Genomic DNA, 22552 nt, shown 5'->3' on the forward strand with positions numbered 1-22552 from the left:
CCTGTGCCAGACTGAGGGCACCGAGCAGCTTCGGATAGTTCCATCCAGCACAGTCAGGAACCAGCTAAACCATCAAATAGTTCCCTGCTCCCAGGGTTAATTAAGCATTTGCCTAAAAGCAGGCCTGTTACCAGGTGGAATGAGTCTCTCGGGGGTCACTACGGTCCCTGGATGCTCTGCACCCAAGTGCCAGCTCAGCATTGCAACTTCAGAGCTCAAGAGAAGTCCGGACTGGATGTAGGGACACTGCGGACCAGGAGATGGGGTGGTCTGGGCTCAGCGTGGGAGCGTCTCAGCGGATAGAGGAGGAGACAGCAGCGAGAGGCAGCAGCTGACTGGGAGACAAGTCGCCGTGCTCGGGGCTGGCGGAGAGGAGCAGATACAGGCGCCTGGGAGGGGAGAGGACCAGCGACGCCTGCGCTCTTCGCCCAGCCCAGGAGAACCGCCACGGTCTACAGGGGCATTTCTGGCAGGAGCAAGCACAGACCAGAAACGCGCCCAGAGGAGCCTGACAGAGCTGCTAACGAATCTCACTGGTCTGCAGGGAGCCGGTCGCTGAAGGATGAAGGGTTCAGTGCCACGGAGAGGAGACTGGAGCTGGGAGTTGGGGCTCTGCACAGAGCATCTTACCCAGCGGCTGTTGGGTTTCCCCTCTGCTCCTCCCCTGCCTGCAGTCGGAGCCAGAAGGCTTTGGAGATGTTTTGGACCAACATCCCCTTTGGGAGGCAGGAGGGCAGAGCCTGCTCTCCATCCCAGCCTCTGCTTGAGGATTATTTCCAGGACTGAGGGGACACCGCCAGCCCTGGAAGAGAAAAGGATGTTACTTAGCTTGCACCAAAGCTGCTTGCAATGCCAGACCTGGCTGCCAAGATCCTTCTCTGGCCCAGGTGGGTTTGCCGGAGTCACCTTCCTTAACTGGAGCCCGGGAGCTGCTACCGATGAAGGCCTGTGGCCGGATCCCGGCAGGATCTGCAAGGAGCAGAGGGAGGGTTAAGGACAGGCCAGGCTGGATTAAGGCCACCCTCTGGTGGCAGCAAGAAATCGGTGCTGACAGCAGAGACAAGGGACCTGCCGCCTCCAGGGCCCAGCAAACCTTCCTTTAGGACAGGGTAAAGGGGCTTAAAAAGAAGCTCCGAGGGTCTCCCGCTTTCGGCAGCGGCCAGGAGAGGAGCGAGTCGAGAGTTCGGGCCCAGCCTGCTGCCACGCGGCACCGGAGCAAGAGACTTGCAAATGATTTGGGCATTAAAGGGTATTTTAAAGATTAGTTTTATTGGAGGAAACAAAACAAAAAAAAAACAAATCAAGGTGGGGGGGGTTTACATAATAAAAGACATCTCCCAGGAAGTCCACTACAGATTACAAATCATTTTCATAGAAGATATTTTGTACAAATTTTACATGTTATCTTCAGAACGTGTAAAATGCAATGAGTGAACTTGTCCTGACAGCAAAGGGGTGGGAGCGGGGTGCTGGCCCCCTCCCCGGTGTGATTTAGACCAACGACCATCTCTGAGTGACCGAGACCTACGGCAATACTGCGGTGGGAGCCCAGCTCTGCTCTCGGGGCAGATTTTGAAGCACAGTCTCCATCTCCTGCCTTCAGTACATGCTGTCCCCTTGATGTCATGTTTTCTTGAACTAGCTAAAAAACCCCACGTTGCCGAAATAACCGAGCAGCAGCCACCGCAGCCGCTCAGCGGCACGAAGCCGACACCGGGGAGAGATGTGCCGGTGACTCTGATGGGAGAGAGGCAAGAAAGCACGCAGGTCTCTCCTCCTCCCCTCTCCCCAAATAAAAGGGGGACAGTCGCCTTGTGCGCACGTGCTTTGGAGCGTTGGCCACATCACAACGCCGATATCTACACCGCCGACTACGTTTTGGACCCCACGTCCCCCTGGGGCCCGCACAAGCCTTGCGTCATGTGTAGGCGCTGAGCTGGCCGTCAGCTCGGAGAGCTGGTGAAGGTGAGAAATTCTGCTAAAACATTTCAAATTTCGAGATCATGCCAATTCCAGGCTATTTCACTACAAGCGGTTCAGGACTTGGGGAGTGTTGCTCCCGCCAAGGGGCTGCCAGCATCTGCTTGTCCAAAGAAAGGGACACTGGAAAAGCAGATGTTGGGTGAGGGAAGGTGAAACTCCCGAGCACAGCGCTAGCTCCTCATGCCCAGGATAAACAAGGAGGAAGGAAGAAGAGGGAGAAGAGAAGGTGCCCAAGGGGATGCCGATACCTTGCAGGAGCTGACACCTCCACCCGCTGCCATGTTGCTCCCTGCCAAGCTGGAGGAAGGGTATTGAGTCCACGCTCCAAAATACCGGCAGAGCCTCCATCAGCTTGGTTGCATGCACAGGACTCGCGGTGCTCCAGTCATTCCTGAACAAGGTATCGGACACTTCCCTCACCCCAGGGAAAACCTGTCTGGTTCCTTTCAGGATGGGTTGGCCCCAGTTGAGGCATCCAACAACTATGAGAGCCCAGTCACAGCTGAGGCACCCAAGGGCTTTCCAATGCGCAGAGACAGGCTCGATCCAACACTCCCCATCCCCAAGCAGAGACCTCACCCCCCGTGCCGGCACGGCAGCCTCCTCCCTGGCTGCCCGGGGCAATGCTCGGCGTTGCACTGGAGAGGAGACAGCCCCTCAAAGAAAGCTAGAAGAACCTCAGACTACATATCCCTACCTTCAAGGTGATCTTTTATTTAAGGTAGCGTTGCAGAATTCATCCATTTTAGGCTAGCAAGAAGATGAGGGAGAAAAGCCAGTTCTTCCTTAGCTGCCCTATTGCTCAAAGCGCTCACGCCTCTCCAGAGTCCCTGGCTACCGCGTTCTACGTCCGCACTATCTGACGGGACCTAGGCTCTAGCCACACCGGAAGCTGCTCCGAGTCCTCGGCTCTGGGACAAGCCAGAGGTGCTTTCCTTTGAAAAACCTGCACTTCTCTCGCTACTCTTTGCAGAGGTTTCTCCAGTTAGTTCAATACTTTAAAGGCTGCAGCAGCATGCAAGAGATTGTTTCCTTTTTTGTACTTTGCATTTGTTTTTTGTTTTGTTTTTTTTCTTTTAAAAAAAGTTTAAGAAAGGTCTCCAGGAGATGTTGAGTTTTAGGTTTTATTTCTGTCTTGTCTGGATAGAGGTTTGGTTTTACTCTCCGAATGATCCCGGGTGGCAACTGGTTAGGAGACAGCGCAGGGCCTGGAGATTTTATTCAGCGCATTCTTCATCTTCGCCATCATCTTCGCCATCTACTGACAGAGCAGCATACTTGCTAGCATGGCTGAACTGCTGAAAGAGAGGGGTACAAGAAAGATGTGTTATGCTAGACACCAGGCAAAGCATTCAGCCAGTTATTCTATGGAGTCTTTGTGAAAGGGCGGTCAGGCCCCTGCCTCACTATCAAGTGAAAAAAATCAGGTCTCCAACTAGAAGGGACCCATCTTGCCCCTCTGGTGATCTAAGACCAGGACTCAGCCCAAGCACAGGTCAACATGTCACACCGGGCATATTCCAGCGCATCACTGAAAGAGGAATCAGAGGTGCTGAAGTCTGGTCAGACTCGTTATTTCCACAGCTCTCCCACCTTCCTCTTTCCCTTCATGCTTCCTGCCATCCAAGATTTACAGATCCCAGATGCAAACAGGAATAATTTGCACACAGGGGCTTTAAGGCCCTTTAAGCTGGGAACTGAACCCAGGTATTTTAAGTCCCAACCCAGCCCAGCACTCCTCTGCCAACACCACCATTTTAAAGCCGCGGCTAGCGGGCGAGATGCTTACGGAGGCTGGGTTCTCATCAAGTTTCTTTGGCTCAGATGCAGGTCTTGAGTCATGATCCTTTCTGCTTTCTTTCCTGCAAGAATTGGAGTCCAGTTAGGTTGAGGTGCTGTTGGAGGCCGTAAGCTTGCTACCAGGCTATAGCTGCACTCGGATCAGTCCGGTGCAAGGCATCTGCGTTGAGGGCAAGAGGAAACAGCCTGCGCCTCCCAGCAGGTAGATCAGTAGGTTTTTATGTAGCCCAGGTCTTAATCCAACCCTGATCTGTGCCCAAACACGGCACGTATCTCCTCACAGAGGAGCGGAGTCTCACAGTTTGCAGTACTGAGTGGAAGGGGGGGCAAGTCTAAGTGCAGACCTGCCTCAGTGACTGGATGAACTGCAGACGGGGTTGGGTTTGGTGATATCCTGCTTTCCGAACTCAGGGCTAACATGCCGACTGCTCAGGAGCCGGGCTTTTTGCCAAAAGCCTGTGCGGATGCTGCAGTGAGAGCCCAGGGCCACCTACCTATCTGAATCTCCTGGTCCACGGCTGGAGCTCCCGCTTCGGACCTTCAAACCACCTTCCTTCCCACCGTCCGGTTTGTTCTCGTCTCCTGAAGGGGAGAAAGGCCAGGAGGTCTCACATCATCCCCTCAACCCACCATGTTGACCGCCCAGAGTCCTCAGATGTGCCACCACAAGCTGCGAGAACTGGGGGCTGCTGGATGCCACGAGAGGAACGCTGCTCCATCCTGCCTCACCTTCGCCCGATCCTCCTGCACACCACCCTGCCTCCGGCCTCACATCCTGGTTCCGCTCCCGAGAGCGCTGGCAGCTCTAAGCCCCCAGGTCAACGTCTGATGTCCGTGACTTCCCCATACAGGAGACAGTTTTGCCAGCTCTGAAGTTCTTACTTATTTGGCAGTTCCCTAGAATTGCCTTCCTCATCCTACCCACACACTTCAATGGATAGAAACGAACCCCGAGCTGGTCCCTGGACGAAGTTTTAAGATCGCTTTTGCTTACAGAGTTTCAAGTCACGTACCAGCTACTCCTAGAGCCAGGAACATCTCCCATTCCTATAGCTGAGTGCTGCAAACTCTCTTCTCTCACAAGGCAGTGAGCTGGCACACTGCCCTCAACCCTGAGGGCCAGCATCAACCCTGTCTTACCTTTCCTGTGAGCATTCTTCGGGGGTGCCCCATCTTCCAACTGCAGGCTTGGTGCTGTCTGGCTGCCACTGGGGAATAAAAAAAACACAAATGTGAAGATCTAGAGAATGAGATGGCTGATACCAGGGAGAGCCATTTGCTGCCTGGGGAGGCTTGATCCCTGGGCAATAGGAACACTAACTACCATCAGGACAGACCAGACTGTGGTGGCTTTAACAGCCTCCTGGCACAGGGGATCTAGAGGGCTAAGGCCCAGGACGCACTCCAGAGCCTCTTCAGTCCTGGCACTAACCTTGTAGGAGAGTGCTGCTCCGAATCAGAGCTCTGCGAGCGGCCAGGGGGGTTACTGCTTCGCTTCACCCAGGCGTTCTCCTTCGGTGGTGGTGCAGGCATCACCTTCAGAGGCTGCTTCTCCTCTCGAGGTTTGGAGGTAGGAGATGGGGCATCGTCCTCTTTAGTGAAGGTTTCATTCTCCAAAGATTTCTCGCTCTCCCTCCTTCGTGTGGCTGCAGGGAAGACGGAGGCAGTGAGCAGAGCAGCAGGACGGGGACAGTGTGTAGGCTTTGTGACAGATGCACAAACACTCCCAGCCACTCCTGGTCACCCACTTATCCACAACAGACACATATGAATGTAGGATTAGTTGGAAAGAGCACCCATGTACAGTATGTCCCGTGGACGTGGCTTTCAGCCATAAGCTGCCGCTATGTGACAGGCAGGGCTGGGCTCAGGGCCACCGTGCCCCCGACTTACTTCTGCCTGTTGGGCCAGTTCCCACAGAGGTGCCGGGGGGACCAGAGTTGCCAGTCTGCGAGGACTCGCTCCCTGTCCGCGATCGCTCCTGGTTCTCTTCGCTTCGCCAGCTGGGATGCCTGTGCCGGAGGGAGAGGAGGTCTGACCGCGTGCTAGGGAGCCGCTGGGGCAATGTGGGGAGGAGCACGCGCACGGACAGGACCCAGGTGGGGGAGAGGATTTGCAAGTGGGTTTAGAGCACCCTGGGAGACTTTACCAGCACCATCCCCAGGAGGAAAAAAAAAAAAACGGAAAGGCAGAAACAAGCCCGTAGCAGGATCAACCTTTCGCTTCCCAGGCTGTCCAAGGGACCACCCAACTCCCTGGGCATCATCTGAAGCACCTGGATGGCTCCTTTTACCCACAGGACAGATTTTAAGCCCAGAAGCCGACCTCAGGGCAGCCACATCCCCTAGGGCAGCATGTCCCTGGCAAAGCCTCCCTCTGCCGCAACCCTGCTCCCTGCTCACCTCTCTCGGGGCCGTCTTTCTATCCTCTTGTCATCCTCCAGCTGGCGTTGCAGCTTCTCTTGCTCCTTCTGTAGTCGCTCCTCCACTTCGCGCTCCCTGGCAGCCGTGTCCACAGGCTTGGCCCCCCCGAAGATGGAGGCAGCCCGGCTGGACTGGGGCGCAGGGGCCACGGAGGTCTCCTCCTCCTTGGGTGCACTCCTGGGCTTCAGGTTCAGTTTTGGCCTCTGAGTGGGACCTGGGAGGGAGGGAGATCAGGGTGAGCGAGCATGAAACCCACCCCAAACAGCTCTCAGCAGAGCTGTAAGGCTGTTGGATCTCAGCTTCCCTCTGCCCTCCCAAGCAAAGCCGTTACCTCTGTCCTCACGCCGGAAATCATCCCGGCCGTAATCATCCCGTGAATTCCACCTGTCCATCCGGTCATCCCGCCGGTCATAGCGGTCTTCGTAGCGGTCACCGCCCCCTCGGTAGTCATCATCCCGGCGATACCCGCTGCCAAAGGCCCTCCTGCCACTGCCTATCCTGGAATCATAGCCTGCAGGGGAGAGGAAACCGTGCCCGGTTACTCCTGATGCTGTGCTGCCCCCGAGGCCAGCTGGGGTGCAGAGGAGGAGGCCTTCCCTGCAGCCTAGTGTCTTCTACACACAAAGACCTTGAAGTTTGGACCACACCAGGGCTCTGATAAGGACTAGGGCAGGGCTAGGCACACCAGAGATTAAAGTTGCCTGAAGGAGAAAAGCAACAGTTCATCTTCCACACCCCTTCCCCCAATTATGAGAGGGGAATTGTGCCACGTTGGACAGCTTGTCAACGTAGCTGGTGTGTCACCAGTGGAATTCAAACTGTGAGGGCAGAAGCTCATCCTCACCCTCTCCTCCCCGGCAGTCTTTCTAAAACACCTTACCTCGGTCATAATCTCTACTGCGGTCATCGTAACGATCCCTGCCCCCAAAGCCACGGTCCATATCCCTCCGTGGGCCATCACGATACCGATCATCATAGCGATCCCGATACCCTAGAGGCAGGAGAAGAGGGTACAGGATGAGCAAGGCGGCTCTGGAGAGCCGGGCACTTCTAACACACCGTCCCAACATGTTATCTAAGAGCTCAGATGGCAGATACTGGCAAGGATTTTCCTGTGTTCACTCCTGTAATAGCCACAAATCCCTTGCAAAGCAGAAAAGTCTCACTTCTCTTCTCCTGAAGGTCGACAGCAGAACTGACCCATTTGCCCTTACAATAATCTCTCCAGAGAATTCGCAGTGAGTGGCTGCTCTGCTAGTGTCCAGTCACACACAGAGCACAATAAAGCACACTTGGACATCAAGATAATGCTGATTTTCAGGGGAAACGATGGAAATGAGGAAGAACTAGCCATATAGAAAAATATAGCAGATTTGGCTCTGGAGAGAGCTCTGGTCTGCAGATGCAGGGGAAGCAACCATGAAGTCCCGCAGGAAATCTGCTTGCCAGGGAAGAAGTGGAGGGAAGTGTCTGTGATTATGGATGACCTGATCAGACACCAGACAGGAGAGACTGGAACCCATTTTTTGATGCAGAAACCTTAGGAGTTCTCCACAGGGGATGTAAATTCCTGCACAGTAGCAGCTCACATCACCCTTCTCTGGTGACAAGCTGAATTCATTATCTTTCAGATCCTCTCAAGATGGACCAAAGAGCCTCAGGTTAAAAACTGTTGTGTTAGGACAGCAACAGAACAAACACACAGTTTTCTGCCAACTCACTATCTCCAAAGCTGTCGTCGCCCCTGCGTGGCGGGTAATCATCAAAACTATCGGTAGTGGCAGGACGGGCCCTCCAGTCGCTCTCGAATCTCTCCGAGTCACGGAAGCGATCACGATCCCTGCCAAAGCAGCGATCGTCCCGATCTGCATGGGAAGGGAAAGAAATTTAAGCCTGCAGGCAGTTGAGAGCGGCTGTAACTGGTGAATTGAGTGAGAGCACAGTTCAAGATCAGCGTGGGCAAAAAACAGTGATTTAAAACACACCGAGGACAATCCAGCCTCTCTGAATTCACTACTTTGCTTCCCTATTGATGTATCAGTAGGAACCGCCAACGCTTTGAAAAGACAACAACCCTCGGCTGATTCAATTAGAGAGATACGGACAGTACACGGGTGTGGGAGGGACCAACACAACATTATTAGATAAGTGCCAGCAGGCAAAACATCCCAGCTGGGTCCTTTGGCAAAGCAGGCAGGATCTGAGCCTAGGCACTGGCCTAAAGCAAGATTCAGACCCAGCGTTCAGCCTGAAGGACTCCGGATCGCATACACGTTTGCTGGGTCAGAAAGGTAAGGCTGCCAGCTAGCCACCTGTGCCTCCGTATCTCGAGCATATGGCAGATTGTTCATGACGACAGTGATTCGTCTTCCTTTAATCAGGCTGCTCAAAAATTCAGCGCAAGACGTGGTCACTGAGTCAGCCGATGTGAAGAGAAGATTGCGACCTAGTACGATATTCACCTTTATCCTGAGCTTGATCAGCAACATCCACTCGTATTCTTCTGTTCCCTAGAGACTGAAAACAACACCGAGAAATCAGCCTTGCAGCCTGAAGATGCAGAGGGGGGAGAACAGCTGATACTGGCATGATGCCTGAACACGGACAGCACACACAGCAGACAGCTTTACAGCACAGGGGGTTCTCCTGGGGACTTGATGGCCCTGAAAAGAGCTTTCTTCCCCACTTAAGTCTTTCTCAAGCAGTGATAGCACCCTCTCTACAAGAGGATACTTCATAATGCATCTTTAGCGCACAGGGTTACACAGCACTGGAGGCCAAAGGATGACGTTTGGGGACTTGCACACACCAGTCCTATTTCATCAGGTTTCAACTCACCTCTTCATTGAGGCTCAGAGCCTGGAGCAAGGAGTCTATGTCTTCAAATTCAGCATATCCAAACCCTTTCAACCTCTCTGGATTGGTAGGCTCCCGTGGCAAACGTACAGCACTTATCTGCAGACAAATAGAAGGGGAAAGTTTTCATTAGACTCTGGCTCCTTGGTGTTAATATGATGCTTTGAGTCCACTGGAAAAGGATCAAGTTATTGGAGACCACACAACACATTACAATCAATGGCCTGAATTAATCCTCTCAAAAATGAGCAGGGAAAGGGAGGATTAACTCCTCCTTCAAACACACAACAGGTTCCCTTTAGAAGCGCTACTGTCTGATATTTGTTTGGAGAGAGGAATTTGGTACTGGCAAGAGGTTTCCAGCTGTCAGCCTTGGTAAGCGCAGATTTCCAATAGCTCCAGTGAGAAATGAATTTTGAAGAGCTAGAACAGCTCTGTTCAGAGGGCAGCAGGGGGTGCGGAGCAGCAGCAGCAGGCTGTACATCTAGCTAGTCTGTGCCCCCAGTACAATGTTTAACAACCCGATGAGACGTGGGCTCCTCAAGCCCTTGCACCCTGCCAACTTTCACAGCTCATTTCAGGCTCCTGAGAGAGTTGTTTAAGGTCAGTTTCTGATCTGCCCAGCAAAGATCCTTCGTGCCACACAGTACAGGTCCTCTGCCCTTTTATTCCCAGCTGCAAGGGGAACTTGCTGGGCAGAAAGAGAAGGTTAGGCTGGGTTGTGTGTTGCAGGGGGATATGTACATCTCTGGTCACACAGTACTGTAAGCTTTAAGCTCTCAGCACCACCTCCAGGCCCCATCAGATGTCTCTTGCACTAATGCCGTCTCCAGTTTTTCCTCATCTGAGTTAAGTTTCCAAAGCACGGTTGCTCCCAGGTCACTTCCTGCTCAGAGGCCTGGAAGCAGCAGACCATGGAGCTCATTATGTTCTGGTAAAGGAAAAGCACAAATCGCATTCAGATGAGCCACATGTGAGGCGCCATCACTCAGACAAGCAACAGGAGTGGCTGGGCACAGAGCTTAAAGCGACTGATGTGGAGCAAATGACTGTTCTGCAAGCGTGAAGGCAAAGCCCAGGAGCAAAATCCGTATTTATCATTTCGCTGCAACCCCCTGCCACTCCACACAACGTCGCTGCAGCAAGACAGCTCGGACTCCGAGGGGGCAGCAAGGCAGTTCGCTTCCTGCTGCGGCGAACACCCGAGCAGCCAGGGAAGTCCGGCTGTGCTGCTCAGACCATCACAACAGAGCTCGAGCTGTCTCCTAACACCCCCAGCGCCAGGCCAGTCAGTCACCATCCAGCAGGACGGCACAGGGCTGTCTCCAGAGCAGCCATGCCTCAGACACCAGCAGGCGACGCAGCTGCACGTTGTCATCAGAGATGACTCCGCAAGGAAGATGCCTTCTTCCTCCCCAGCAGCTGGGCACCCGCCTGCTCTGTTCTGGGCACTGCTCAGCTGCGAGCAAGACGCAGCACAGCCTCAACGTCCCAGGCCCACTGCATGTTGCCTCTTGCTTTCCTGCGTAGCACCTGACCCGACTACGTAGCATGAGGAAAACATTTGCCTAGAGTTGGCTGGGACTGTGGCTTCTCAGTTCCCTCCTACTCACAGCTCCTGTGCAGGAGTTTCACCCATGCTATTACTTCCCAAGGAGGAGTGGATGCTGCCTCAGCAGGCACAAAAGGTTAGAAAAACAAGCTGAAAATAGAAGATAAAGGTAAGCAGTGTCACTCTGCCTGTGAGGAACATTCTGCTGCGATCAGCGCAGCACGCTGTCGTGCGGGTAATGCTGGATTCGAGACCCAGTGACGCGACGAGCTGCATTTCACACACTGACCTTCAGAGGAAGGGAAGTGACCATTTCTCATTGCTACTTGCTCTCTCTCCTTCACCCTCCCTATCTCCTTCCTGAATAATCCAAGGGCTCAAACATTGTTAAAGCTGGAAAAAAAAGTCCAGTCTCCCTGGGAGCATCTTCTATTCTCAGCCATGGGGCAGGAAGCATCTTGAGTGAGCCCCAACTGGGAAACTCCTTCAGACTCACTCACATCCAACACATGCTCACAGGAGGTGTCAGCCTACACTGATTCAATCCCTGCAGCCCAGCCTTTAAGAAAGCCGGACTAAAAGCTCTGCTGCCAACTTGCCCTTCTGCTTCAGGTAAGAAAGCAGCAAGAGAGAGGTCCCAGCAAAGGAGCTTCCTCCAGAAGAGGGGAGAGGAGCCCCAAGCAATCCGACAGCCACAGCAGGGAAACACTCCCTCTGAAGGCAGGCCTGGAAAACCCCCTTCACAGCCGACTCCAGACACAAACATGCCTTTTGGAGCCGGGAGCTGTCTCGGCTGATCCGCAGCAATACATCACAGAGCAGTAGGTACCAGCATATGTTACACGATGAGCCTGAGGAGCGATGGCACAGGAGCTGAGAGCCAAGAAGTACTGCAAGAACACTTCTGGAGCATCTGCTGTCACATTTGCTTTAAGACTGGGTTGGGCTAGTCAATTCAGTCTGCAAACCTGTGTGTCCTCACTACCCGACCCAGTGGGGTAGGAACAGCGATTGCAGCATCCAAATTATGGGATTTATGGTCCGCAGCTCACTGCTGCACCCACAGCACCACCCTGCCACGCAGCCCAGACTGGCAGAGAGCTCTGCAAGCCATGCTCTAAGCCGTTACTCACATTGAGTCCTCTGAAGAAGTCCTTGATGGATTCTTCCGTCACGTCATAGGGCAGGTTTCCCAGAAAGGCGGTATAGGGGGGTGACTTTGGGAGGCGGCTTCTGTCTATATTGGGTTCCCGAGCAGCCCGTGGGGCAGTGGGCAGGATGGAGCGGTCGATCGGAGGGGCCCGGTACACATCATCATCGTTACTATGCCAAGTGGTGGAAACTAAGAGAGAAATTTTGCAAGTCACCCAAACAAAACACAACTAGAGACCGGTTACCGGTAAATGCCACATCCTCACCGTCCCGCAAGGTGCAAGCAGCAGCAACCCACCTACTTTACAACTAAGGAGCTCCATGTTAAAGCCCTGAAGTTAATCTGATATGGCTGAACTGTTTGACAGTCCAGTAACGAGAATGCAACAGTTCTCGATGCGCTAATGTGACTTTTCCACAATGCATGCGAGAAGAAAACTGCACAAAAGGCACAAGAAGGCGCAGCCAAGAGCTAGCCACCAAGGAGAAACTGAGACAGACTAAAACTGCAAGGGAGAACGATCATTTAGACTGATGACCTGCTTAACAAAGTATTAAGTCTTCCCAGGATTAACTCTTGTTTAAATTACAGCACGTTTTGTGGAAAAATACCACGGCTTGATATTAATGTTTTCGGAGGGAAACTTCACTGCTGACCTGTTCCAGTGGGTCATCACCCTCTCTCTCTCTATTAACTTCTCTGCTTTGCTTCTCGTGTGAATTTGCCCAGCCTCCACTTCCAGCTGCCAGTTCGTGCTACATCTTTGGCTGTTATGCTAATAAAAAGCTCTTTATCCAATTTCTGTTCCCCACATGAGTGCTGAAGGCCACGGTCAAATCTCCCTCCCCGTCACCTTCTCTAGATTGTGAGCCCCAGTCACAGCGAGAACTTGGTTCATTCTCTGAGCTTAATTACCACCCAGAAAAGAAACAACTAGCAAATTTCATAATGCTTCAATGTTTTATTTTGGATCATCAGCTGTTAAAGGATATGGTCAACTGACTCAATGTCAAGTTGACAAAGCAGAAGTCATTAGTGGTGTAGTTACCAACACTTCACACCCCGTCTTCTCCCCCAGCTGTATAAGAGACAGGGGGAGAATCTATCTGTGGGCAAACTGACTCCGCATAGCGCTGCCAAACACAGCAAGGAAGCCAGAAGTGGAGAACTTCTTCCTTTTATGCTGCAAGCCAAGAGCCTTTTCAGCGTTTTACTGTTAAAAAGCTGTTTGGGAGCCGCGTACTCCTGAGAGCTGGGAAATGACAGTACCATCTCCTTCCAGGTCATCTGTCTCGTCGGCCCAGCTGACTGGTTTGGGAATATAGGTAGGTCCACCGCCACCACCACCATCCTCTGCCAGAAAGTCCGTCAGAGTGAGGGTCTTGCCCTTCTTGTTCTTCTTCTTAGCTGTCAGAGAGAAAAAGAGAAGGACCAGAGTAAGTAACATCCTGGAACAGCCTCGCTGTGTTTCGGTGAGGGAACAAGGACTAGTCTGAACAGCTTACGGGTGCTGGTGGGGGACACAGCTTTGAGCTGCTCTGGGGCGTCCTGTCATCTTAGACTGAGAACATCCCAAAAGCAGAAGGCACAGGAAGAGATCAGACAGCTCATCGCAAAGTCAGACACGCAACACCACACCCAGAGCGCCATGAAATCTGCCCCTTTGCCAAGCAGCGTTAGCCTAACTCCGCCTGCCCCGTGAGACCGGAAGGCCCTTTCTGTGAACCCCCCCTGTAATTCCTGTCGGATGTTCACCTCCCAACACTCCCACACCATTAATTAGGAAGTCCTGGCTTTTGCTTCAGCCTGGCCATGTTCAGCAGGGACATGACACGCAAGAGATTCATTTCACCACATTCTGCAAAATCCCGAGTTGGAGCAGGATCTTCCAGCAGAGGCGCCTGCTCCTTGCCAAACACCATGACCTTTCCCAGCTCTCCTCCCCGGCCCTCTCACCTTTATTCCTTTCCTCAGCCCAAAACAGCGCTCAGTCCTCGGCCCTAAAAGGGCACTAGGCTCAAACACATCTACCAGCCCGATCTTCCTGGGCTAAGGTAAATCCTATGCGTCTTTTGTAGGAAAGCCCAGAGCACCAGCCTCTGCCTGCACAGAAGTCTCCAGACTCCAGCCAAGATCTGAGCCATCGCTGTGTGGCCAAAATGCTCATCGACAAACACACAGGTCACCCGATCCACACTCGGAGAATGGGTGAGCATGGCAGGAAAACACCACCTGATCCTTCTCATTTTTAATTTCTGAGGGGACAACAGTCTCAAATTGAGCACAAGACAAGTTCATACTCAGGGCTCCTGTCACTTGAAGCGCGCTCACATTTTGCTGGACAACTGTACGCACAAGTCTCCCTGTGGCAATCGGCTGTCTATTTTCAGGGAGGAGGCGATAAAGGCAGAAGAGCAGCCTTTGCAGGGAGAGCTTCAACCAACGCTTCTCAGGCTCCAAGCAGCAAGAACCAGAGATGCGGTGAAGCACAGCACAGCGATCCCACGGCCAGTGCCAACTGAGCTGGCTGCGGAGCCAAAAGCTGGCTGGCTGTCCTAGCCGACATCTTAACGAACTCTCTGGGGCTGAAAAGAAAACTCTGTTTACACGGCAGAAAGCCATTACGGATCAGAAGCAAGCTGCTTCGCTGAACTGCTTTCCTAATTCCTGCAGGCTGGCGATTTGGGATATTCTGGCTCTCCAAGGAGCAACTGCAAGTGACTGTGGCTCTGTACGTGTTTTTTGGTCAAGGCTTTGCAACCATCTGACAAAAGACGTGTGCCGCGACGGGTTCCAACAACTCCGAACAGCTCCAGAGAATCCAGACTATTTTTAGGAAGACGGGTGTGATGCAGTTACAAAATTCAGTGTTTTTCCTTATGGGAAGCATTACTGCCCCCCTGCGGCCCCACGCAGCTGGAGCACGGGCCGAAAGCACATTTACCTGTGAAAAGTATTGACAGGCAGAGCACAGAGGGCACTGCCGAAAACCAAAACAACCTCCTCGGAGACACGAGCAAAGAGGATCTCACTGGAATGTAACACAAGGGTCATTTTGGCCACACAAAAACCCAGACGCGCAAGAGGTAATTAAGTGCGTCAGCAACGTTTCTGCATGGGACACGCAAATGTTCACGTTCCAGAAACTACCAGAGGGGCCAGAAATTACCCAGCTCCACAAGCCTGCATTTGCCTGGGCTATTTTACGACTGTAGCCTGATGTTACGGCTCAGCAACGCCTGCATATTTAATGTAACATAAAAGGGAAAGCAAAGCACTACCTAACCCGATGCTTTTGGTTGTGGACAGACTGCACTGCAGCACGCCACAGCCATAAGGAACGATACAAAACTACATCCTCATGCCACTAAGATGTCCCTGCATATCCAGCAGCAACATTCCCTGAACCAGCAGGGCAAGAGCAGAGCAAAGTTACCCTTCCTTCCCAGCCCCTCCGTGCTCAAGACAGGCCCATCAGTACAATCATGCTTTTCAGCTACAGCCCATAAGTCGGAGCCTCGTACACGGCCAGTTCCCCCACCTTTTGTTTAAACTGCATCAAAACACACATTTACACTCTCACACGATTCAGAAAAGCAGGAAGCGGTCTTCGTTTCGAAGCGTTGCCTTAGGGCTGAGCGTGGAAGACCGGGGCAGGATTTCAGGCAATTAAGGAAGCTCTCAGAGCAACCTTAGCTGAGCTTTTTCAGGAGCACGCTGTGACTTTGGATACCCAGTCTGCAGGGTTTTTAAAAGTACTTCAGCACTCATCTTCTCCAAGAAAGTAAAGCCAGGCCACTTTAAAAGATACTACAAGGCAAGCAACCCAAACCACTAATTGCTTTGGAAAACATACGCTCTTATCTTTGGTAAGAACAAATAATAAACTTTGGCACTCTTGGACACCACACAGATATCTCTTACCAGCCTCCTGGCAGGGGAGTGTGAGAATTAATCGGTAAAGAGGTCGCAGCACCCTTAACAAACATAAAAGTGACAGACTTGGAGTTTTACAGGCTACCAACTTGCCGTCTCTAATTAGCCAACACTTGCCTGCCATTCGCTTTGCTCAGAGCTGGAAGAGCGAGGATTTGGTCTCCGAACAGCAGTTAAACTGGTCCTTCCACAAACGTTTCTCCATGAGCATCAGTGTAACGATTGCAAGTATCTTCTGCACAAACTTGGCTTGGAAATAAAACGGTGAAAAGCTGCAGGTACACAGCGACTGCCTGTTTGCGACACCAGTCCTGATTCCTAGCCCTTAGACCTCCTAATTGCGTGTGTTACTCTCTTTCCTTTTGTCCTCAAGTTCAGGGTTTAGCACAGCAAGAAACCTTACCCTGCTATGTCAGCTGGGTATTGCGGAGATGCAGCCGTTCCACCCTCCTGAACACACTCTGAGCATCTCAAATACCTGACAAGAAAAATCACTGTCTGGAAACGCTAGCAGAGAGCTCACGTTCTCCAACACACTGTCCCCAGACCTTCGTTTCCAACATCTCCTATCAAGATCCCAGGAGAAGCAGAGAACAGTTAAACCTAAAAGTTTATTTTTACCCTGCAGTTTGGTCTTTGCCCCAGGCCTGTTACCGAGCCCTACTATGAGCCTCCCTCTCATCTTAAACAGCAGCAAACTGGAAGGCTTTTTGCTCAGAGCTGCCTGCACTGTAACTACACAAGTCAAAGGAGAAACTATTAGCGCTCCGTTTCGGCTGAAGGGAAATCCAGTGGCAGGTTGTACTGAGCCAATACCAGTTTTTAGCCACTACACATCAATCACCCAGCAGACGAACGCCTGCGTTTCCACCCATCACACAGTCAACAAGACTGCAGCCTCCCAGGTAGCCAGGCCCTAGAGATAACAGCATGCAACAGATAGGGTGACCTCCATCCTGTTGCCCAGCCTTATCTCAGGCACGCGGTGTCCCAGCCCAGCTCCTGTGGCACCCTGCTAAGCACAGGTCAACTCTCAGCAGGGCGGCCACGTCCTCGGATGCATCCTTCGCACTCCTGGTATGCGGGCTGAGGAGTCCTGCGGAGCTTTACTCATCACCAGGCGCTCCTACAGGGCTGAGGAGGATCGTACAAGCTTACATCTGCTCGCGTCTTTGAGCTGCGCTCGGCCCCACTGCTAGACTACGGCTCTGTTCCAGGTGGTGGTTACGTTAAGGTTGTGACTGCTGAGCAGCATGGAATGACGAACAGCAATTAAAAAATGTGTATCTGCTCTCCCTGGGTCCTACTGGTCCCTCTGGCTGTCGCCCTTGTGGCTTTGACCATGCGTTGGGCCAACGGCCCTACACCTCTTCAGAGCTGCAAGCATTGCACTGTGCTCTTCTTCCGAGGCAAGCTCATTCAGAGGTGGGCGCGCTCCTGCGATGTGGTTCTCCGCTGATCTCACTGCTGAAGGAAATCTGAACGCTGATCAGCGAGGGTCAAAATACCGGAGCAAGAGCCAAACCTACCCCTCCCCAAGACCCCAGCTCCCACCAGAGCTCAAGGACAGCCCCACTTGATGCATCCCAGCCACTGCTAGAGGAACTAGTTCTTGGCTTCTGTCTTTCCTCTTTAATTCAGCCTCTTCCTTGGGGGTGGCAAGATCTTGATAATGCTCTGGAGAAAACTTTTTCAGTGCTTGCTTTTCTTCCCACATCTCAGGCCACTTCCCATTCACTTCCTGCTCTCACAGACATCACAAACCAGATTTTAGGATTCAACGTGATTGCAGAAACTTCCATTTCGGAGCCCAACGCTTACCCAGATGCTCTGGGGAGAGACCAGCTTCAGAGGGTGAACCCAGTGCCACCTACACCCCTCATCACCCCTGAACGAGCCCTTGCTGAGCAGCAGCCGGTAGCGTCACGAAGCCACCTTGCTCACTGCGAGCGGCACCTCTGCAAAGCAAGTCTGAGCCTGGGGCACCTCCGCAATGTCCACCATCAAAAGCATAACGTGAAGGCACTTATGCCTGGCTGTTCCCACTGAAACGATTCCTAGCAGAGCTCAGTAAAGCATCTAACCAAGCGCTGTAGTGAAGCGCCCAGGAAACCCTCCCTGCTCCAGCTCTGGCATGTGTGAACAGGCAGCGCAGCGAAGGAGCCGGACGCATTCGGTGCGCGGGGCTTCAACGTGGCGACTCCTCCAAACAAACGTACGTACCTTCCTCTGCTGCCTGCATGGGAAACGGGCAGCGCCAGAGCACGGGAAGGGGGAATTTGCTCTAACTGCTCGTCCTCCCCGCCCCCCCCACCCCAAACCCTGCAGTTAAGTCGCACAGTCCTAGGGGTTTTCCTTTTTTTACAGCCTCATTCGGTTGCCGTGGAAACAGCAGTGAAATCACAGACTCAGCACTGTGACTTCATGGCTGTGTTAAGAGGAGAAAAATGCCTGGAAACACAAGCAGTTTTTGTCCAGTCACAACACGGGCGCCGAAAGCACAATCCTCCTGCAACTCCAGCCGCCAGCTGCGTGTCACACAGGCGCAGGTTGCCGTTCGAGAGGCACGCCGCCCCGCGGACGATCGGCCGCCCACACCTCCACGACGGCTGACTTACCCCCCAGCTCCCTTTACACCTTCCTTATGCACCTCATATCCCCCCCAAACCCCCCTTTTCCAGGGTCTGCACGAGCAATGACCGGGCTGAACTCCCCTGGGCAACCTCCCACGGCTCGCAGGTCAGCAAGGGAGGTCGCGGAGCAACCGGACCCAGGCCCTGAAGAAACGAGGGCTATTGCTGGGTTACCGAGGCACTGAAATTCTTCCAGGAGCTGTTCCGGGTGGGTCGCAGAGCAGACGCTACAGGCTAAATCTGTCAGAAATGTATTTAGTGCGCAGGTCTTAGAATCTGAATTTCCGCATACAGAAAAATCAAGCCTTGTAGCCACTTCCCACCTCGGCCCCTTGGATCCCTTTGCTTCAATGGAAAGCTCCCTTCCCACATCAATGCCTCTTGCCCCGAAGCACCAGCTCCCGACACACCTCGGCGAGAGACCAGCACCCCAGGAACTATGGAAAACACAGCACAGGATGGTGAGGGAGTTCACATCCAGCTGGGAGCTGTCTGACCTCAGCGGGTGACACCCTCAAGCTCCCCAGCGCTGCGTTAGCGGCTGTATTTCGACGGCGATTGCTCCCGAGCACTGTAGCGCTAGCGGCACTGTTCAGGGTCCTTCCCCAACACCCAGCCCCGGGAGCCTCGCAGCGCCAGGGCGCTGCCTTTTCACCACCAGCTGCAAGCATGGCTGGCCGGACCCCCGGGTTTTGATGCAGATTTTAAGTCTCCTCTTTAAGGTCTAATCTATATGCATGTGCCAGAAGCTATAGGAACTGCGAATTTCAGTCTGCTTAGCCCTTCGGAATGGTTAAAGTTCCATTTGCCAAGGGTAAACTCATGGAAATATGATGTCAGCCACGGATAAAAATGCTGGGAGATCAGCAGCAGCGACCTACTGCGGTGACTGCCTGCAAAAACGAAGCAGAAATGCCCTGCTGCCAGAGACAAGTGTCATTCACAACGAAAGGAGGCTAACAGTATGTTTTACAGCCAGGCAGCCCTCCCCACCGCCGCTCCCGTGGTGTCAATGATGCCTTCTAAATGACAACAGATCCACTAACTAGCAGCCACTGGTCTCCAAAAACCTGCAGGCTGGCTGTTTGCTCAATTTGCATCAAATGGCTGACAAGTCCCAGGCAGGAGCTGACAGTGTGAAGCAACTTCTGTTGCAGAATAACAGCGCCGCGCTTCTGCATCGCTAAATCCGTCAAAGCCTCGCGCGGCTCTGGGAAACAATGCAGGGAAAATCTACCTGGACAAAAGCTGCCCTTCTTGTTAGCTTTTAACCCCGTCGAAGGGCAGCCATCCCTCCGCCAGGCACCGGTCCTCCCGTCAACTGCCAAGAGCTGCAAGGAGGTTTTTGACACCTACCGGTTAAGGAACTGGGTCATACGAAATCCTGCAAAGAGTTCTCCGGCTGCTATCTGCGACAAACAAAATCCCATACCGCTGCTCTAGCTCAGAGCCCCTGAGATACTGCAGGGCTGCTTTTGTTTTGGGCTTGAAGACAGGCTTGTGGGCTAGGAACACGTCTGTTTGGTGTCAGATAAGGAACTGGAGCAATTCCCTACAAGCCCACCCTCGGTTACCGAGAAACGCAAAGGCATTTGTTATTAACCCTTCTCGTTCAAAGCATAAAGGGTCATTTTATTACTGTTGCAGCTTTGCAAGCCAGAATCTTTCACCAGTGAACAGGCTGCATCGCACTTGCTCATTAAGAGTACTTCCCCAAGCAAAGGCAAAAATAATGAGTAGGCTGTAAGTGAACAGTACTTAATGCAGTCACAAATAAGCAATTTAAGGAAGATCGATCAGGTACAACCAACATTTCCTCTTACATTTAAATGCACTAGGCTGGTTTAGGTTTTCCTTATTTTACTTGTAAGAGTCTTGCCAGGCACATGCATATTCTGGTGCCAGGTTTCAGTCAGCCACAAACACACTGGCTTGGGAAGCCACAGAAGGGAGGAAAAAAAGCAAGCGATTTCAGCATTTCCTTCTCCTGCTGCTTTGCTACGAAATACAGGACCTTACAGTTCTGCTGGTGGGACTCCAAATGGCGTCTGCAAATCGAACAGAGTGTCTCAGTTTTGGAGGACTGCAGTTCCAATCCGTGCCCCTGATATTTTAAGTCTACAGTGAAAGCAATGTTCTTGCAGTAAACATGTGGTGAATTTAGCAGCGTGTATTTTATTCAAAAAAGGAAAGGGATGAAATATTGCTTGGTTTGGAGAACATTACTATTTGGGAAAGGGGAAAAAAAAACCCTGCCTCTTTAGACTGGTGCCTTGATCTTATATACATCAAACACTACACTACCACCATCTTATGAAAAATAAATGCAACAAAAAGCATGCATGCTCTGCTGCCTCTTCTCTTGGGAACCATGTGGAACAAAGCCAACTGAACTAGCACCAAGGGGTTCCCTACACAGCTGGGGCTCTTGCTATCACTGTGATTAGAGGCATAAGCAGAGGAATAGGTGAAAAATAAGCTGTCCCACTCCCCACTTTTTTTTTTTTTAAAAAAGGTCTTAGGCTGGTCCATTATGAAACCTCCATATAACCCCCAAATGAAACGACTTCAGCTCCACACCTCATGTGTCAGTACTGTCTGCCTGCTAGAAAGCATCCCACAGAATAAAGGGCCTTAATTGCTGTTAAAGACCCATCCAGGGTCAAGACTGCACCCTCAGCGTGTCTGTTAACATCCTGCCACCCCTTAGGGATGGCGAGACAACAGCACTCTGCCCAGTGCGCCCTGCCAGCTGTTCGCTCACGGAGGCAAAACAAAAATGGGCCCCTGCGGACGGCGTTTGCCAAGGAAGCGCCGTGCAGCCGGAGCGGGCGAGGGAGAGGCCGGAGCCTGCAAGGAGACTCAAGGGTAGGCTGCTCCCGCAGAGCGACGCCCGCCACCATTTGCTGCAGCCCGCTGCACGGCCACGCTTCACAGCCTGAAGAGAGCAGGCCCCAGGCGGGCGGGCGGGCCGGGCCCGGGGCGGCTCAGGCTCGTAGGAGGCGGCGGCGAGGCCGGGCCCGGTACCGGCCCCCCCCGCAGCCCCGAGCCCTGCCCGACCGCGTGCGAGCCGCGCACCCACGTGGGTGCCGCCCTGCCCTGCCCTGCCCCCCCCCCCCACCCGGCCGGCCAACCCCGCGCCTGCGCAGTGACGCGGCCGAAGGTTCCATCTGGCTCGCTCCCTCCCTCCCTTCCCCCCCCCGCCCGCCCCGCGATCCGTCAATCACCGGCGGCGGCGCGAGCCACCACCCCCCCCCCCTCGCGCGGCCGCGCGCGCGCCCCCCCACCAATAGCACGCGGGCGCGGGAAAGGGGGGGGGCTGCGCCGCGCGCGCGCCGTCCCTGAGGGGAGGAGGCGGCGGGGGGGAAGCGACCGGTCCGCCGCCGCCGCCTTCTTCCCCCCCCCCCCCGCCTTTCGCCGCTGCCTCTCCCGCCGCCCGCCTCCCGCGAAGCGGCGGCACCCGGCGCGGTGGCGGGATACCCATCGGCGCCGCCGCGCCCCGCGGGGCCCGCCGGGCGGCCGCCACCGCCGCGCACCGCTCACCTGAAGCCGCCATGTTGGGAAGAGGCAGAGAAGGCAAAGGACCCGGATGGAGCCGTCACGTGATTATGAGCGACCCCGCCCCCTCCCCCGGCGGGGGCGGGGCGCGGCGCGGCGCGGAGCGGGTTGGGTTCCGCGCGCCGCGCGGGCGGGCGGCGGCGCCGCGTGGCTGATTCTGTAGTTGGCGTCGCCGCCCGCGCCGCGATCGGCCGCAGCGCCTCTGCGCGGCTTCCGTCGGCCCTCGTGCAAGGCACCATCATCCTCCGTGCACTGCCGACCCTCGTGCAAGGCACCATCACCACCCCCGGACACTGCCGACCCTCGTGCAATGCACCATCACCCTCCGTGCACTGCTGACCCTCGTGCAATGCACCATCACCCTCCCCCGAGCACTGCCGACCCTCGTGCAAGGCACCATCACCACCCCCAGGCACTGCCGGCCCTTGTGCAATGCACCATCATCACTCCCAGACACTGCTGGCCCTCGTGCAATGCACCATCACCCTCCTGTGCACCACTGGCCCTTGTGCAATGTAGGATCACCGCTTTCAGTGCACCATCAGCCCTCGTGCAATGCATAATTGCCCTCCCTGTGCACTACCAGCTCTCGTGCAATGAAGGATCATCCCTCCTGGGCAGTCCTGACCCTCATGCAGTGCACGGTCACCCCTTCCCA

At 53.8% G+C, this 22552-nt stretch overlaps 1 protein-coding gene across 2 annotated transcripts; it reads right to left on the reverse strand.

Annotated features, from left to right (window-relative positions):
* Positions 1 to 1250: 1250 nt before the first annotated feature.
* On the reverse strand, positions 1251 to 21928 carry EIF4B (eukaryotic translation initiation factor 4B). 2 transcript variants are annotated; one of them, XM_067313917.1, is made up of 15 exons: positions 21880 to 21928; positions 13037 to 13174; positions 11748 to 11956; positions 9045 to 9161; positions 8669 to 8723; positions 7928 to 8071; positions 7087 to 7197; positions 6538 to 6717; positions 6186 to 6420; positions 5677 to 5795; positions 5216 to 5429; positions 4924 to 4991; positions 4278 to 4365; positions 3773 to 3845; positions 1251 to 3278 (listed from the first exon to the last, which is right to left on the reverse strand). In XM_067313917.1, the coding sequence occupies exons 1-15, from the start codon at positions 21890 to 21892 to the stop codon at positions 3201 to 3203; spliced, it is 1842 nt and encodes a 613-aa protein (XP_067170018.1). In that variant the 5' UTR covers positions 21893 to 21928; the 3' UTR covers positions 1251 to 3200. The 2 variants fall into 2 exon arrangements, with proteins under 2 accessions (XP_067170018.1, XP_067170016.1); XM_067313915.1 differs by having other exon boundaries at positions 1251 to 3281.
* Between the last annotated feature and the right edge of the window lie 624 nt (positions 21929 to 22552).

The sequence above is a fragment of the Apteryx mantelli genome, chromosome 33 (genome assembly GCF_036417845.1).
Source record: "Apteryx mantelli isolate bAptMan1 chromosome 33, bAptMan1.hap1, whole genome shotgun sequence".
Classification (NCBI taxonomy): Eukaryota; Metazoa; Chordata; class Aves; order Apterygiformes; family Apterygidae; genus Apteryx; species Apteryx mantelli.

What these genes read in the sequence shown, in the direction of transcription:
- EIF4B (XM_067313915.1), bottom strand. An exon ending in TGATCAAGCTCAGGATAAAG is followed by an intron (nt 8,072 to 8,668) that starts GTGAATATCGTA and finishes CTTCCCATGCAG; the next exon opens with ATCGGGACGATCGCTGCTTT. An exon ending in GAAAGACGGCCCCGAGAGAG is followed by an intron (nt 5,796 to 6,185) that starts GTGAGCAGGGAG and finishes CCTCCGGCACAG; the next exon opens with GCATCCCAGCTGGCGAAGCG.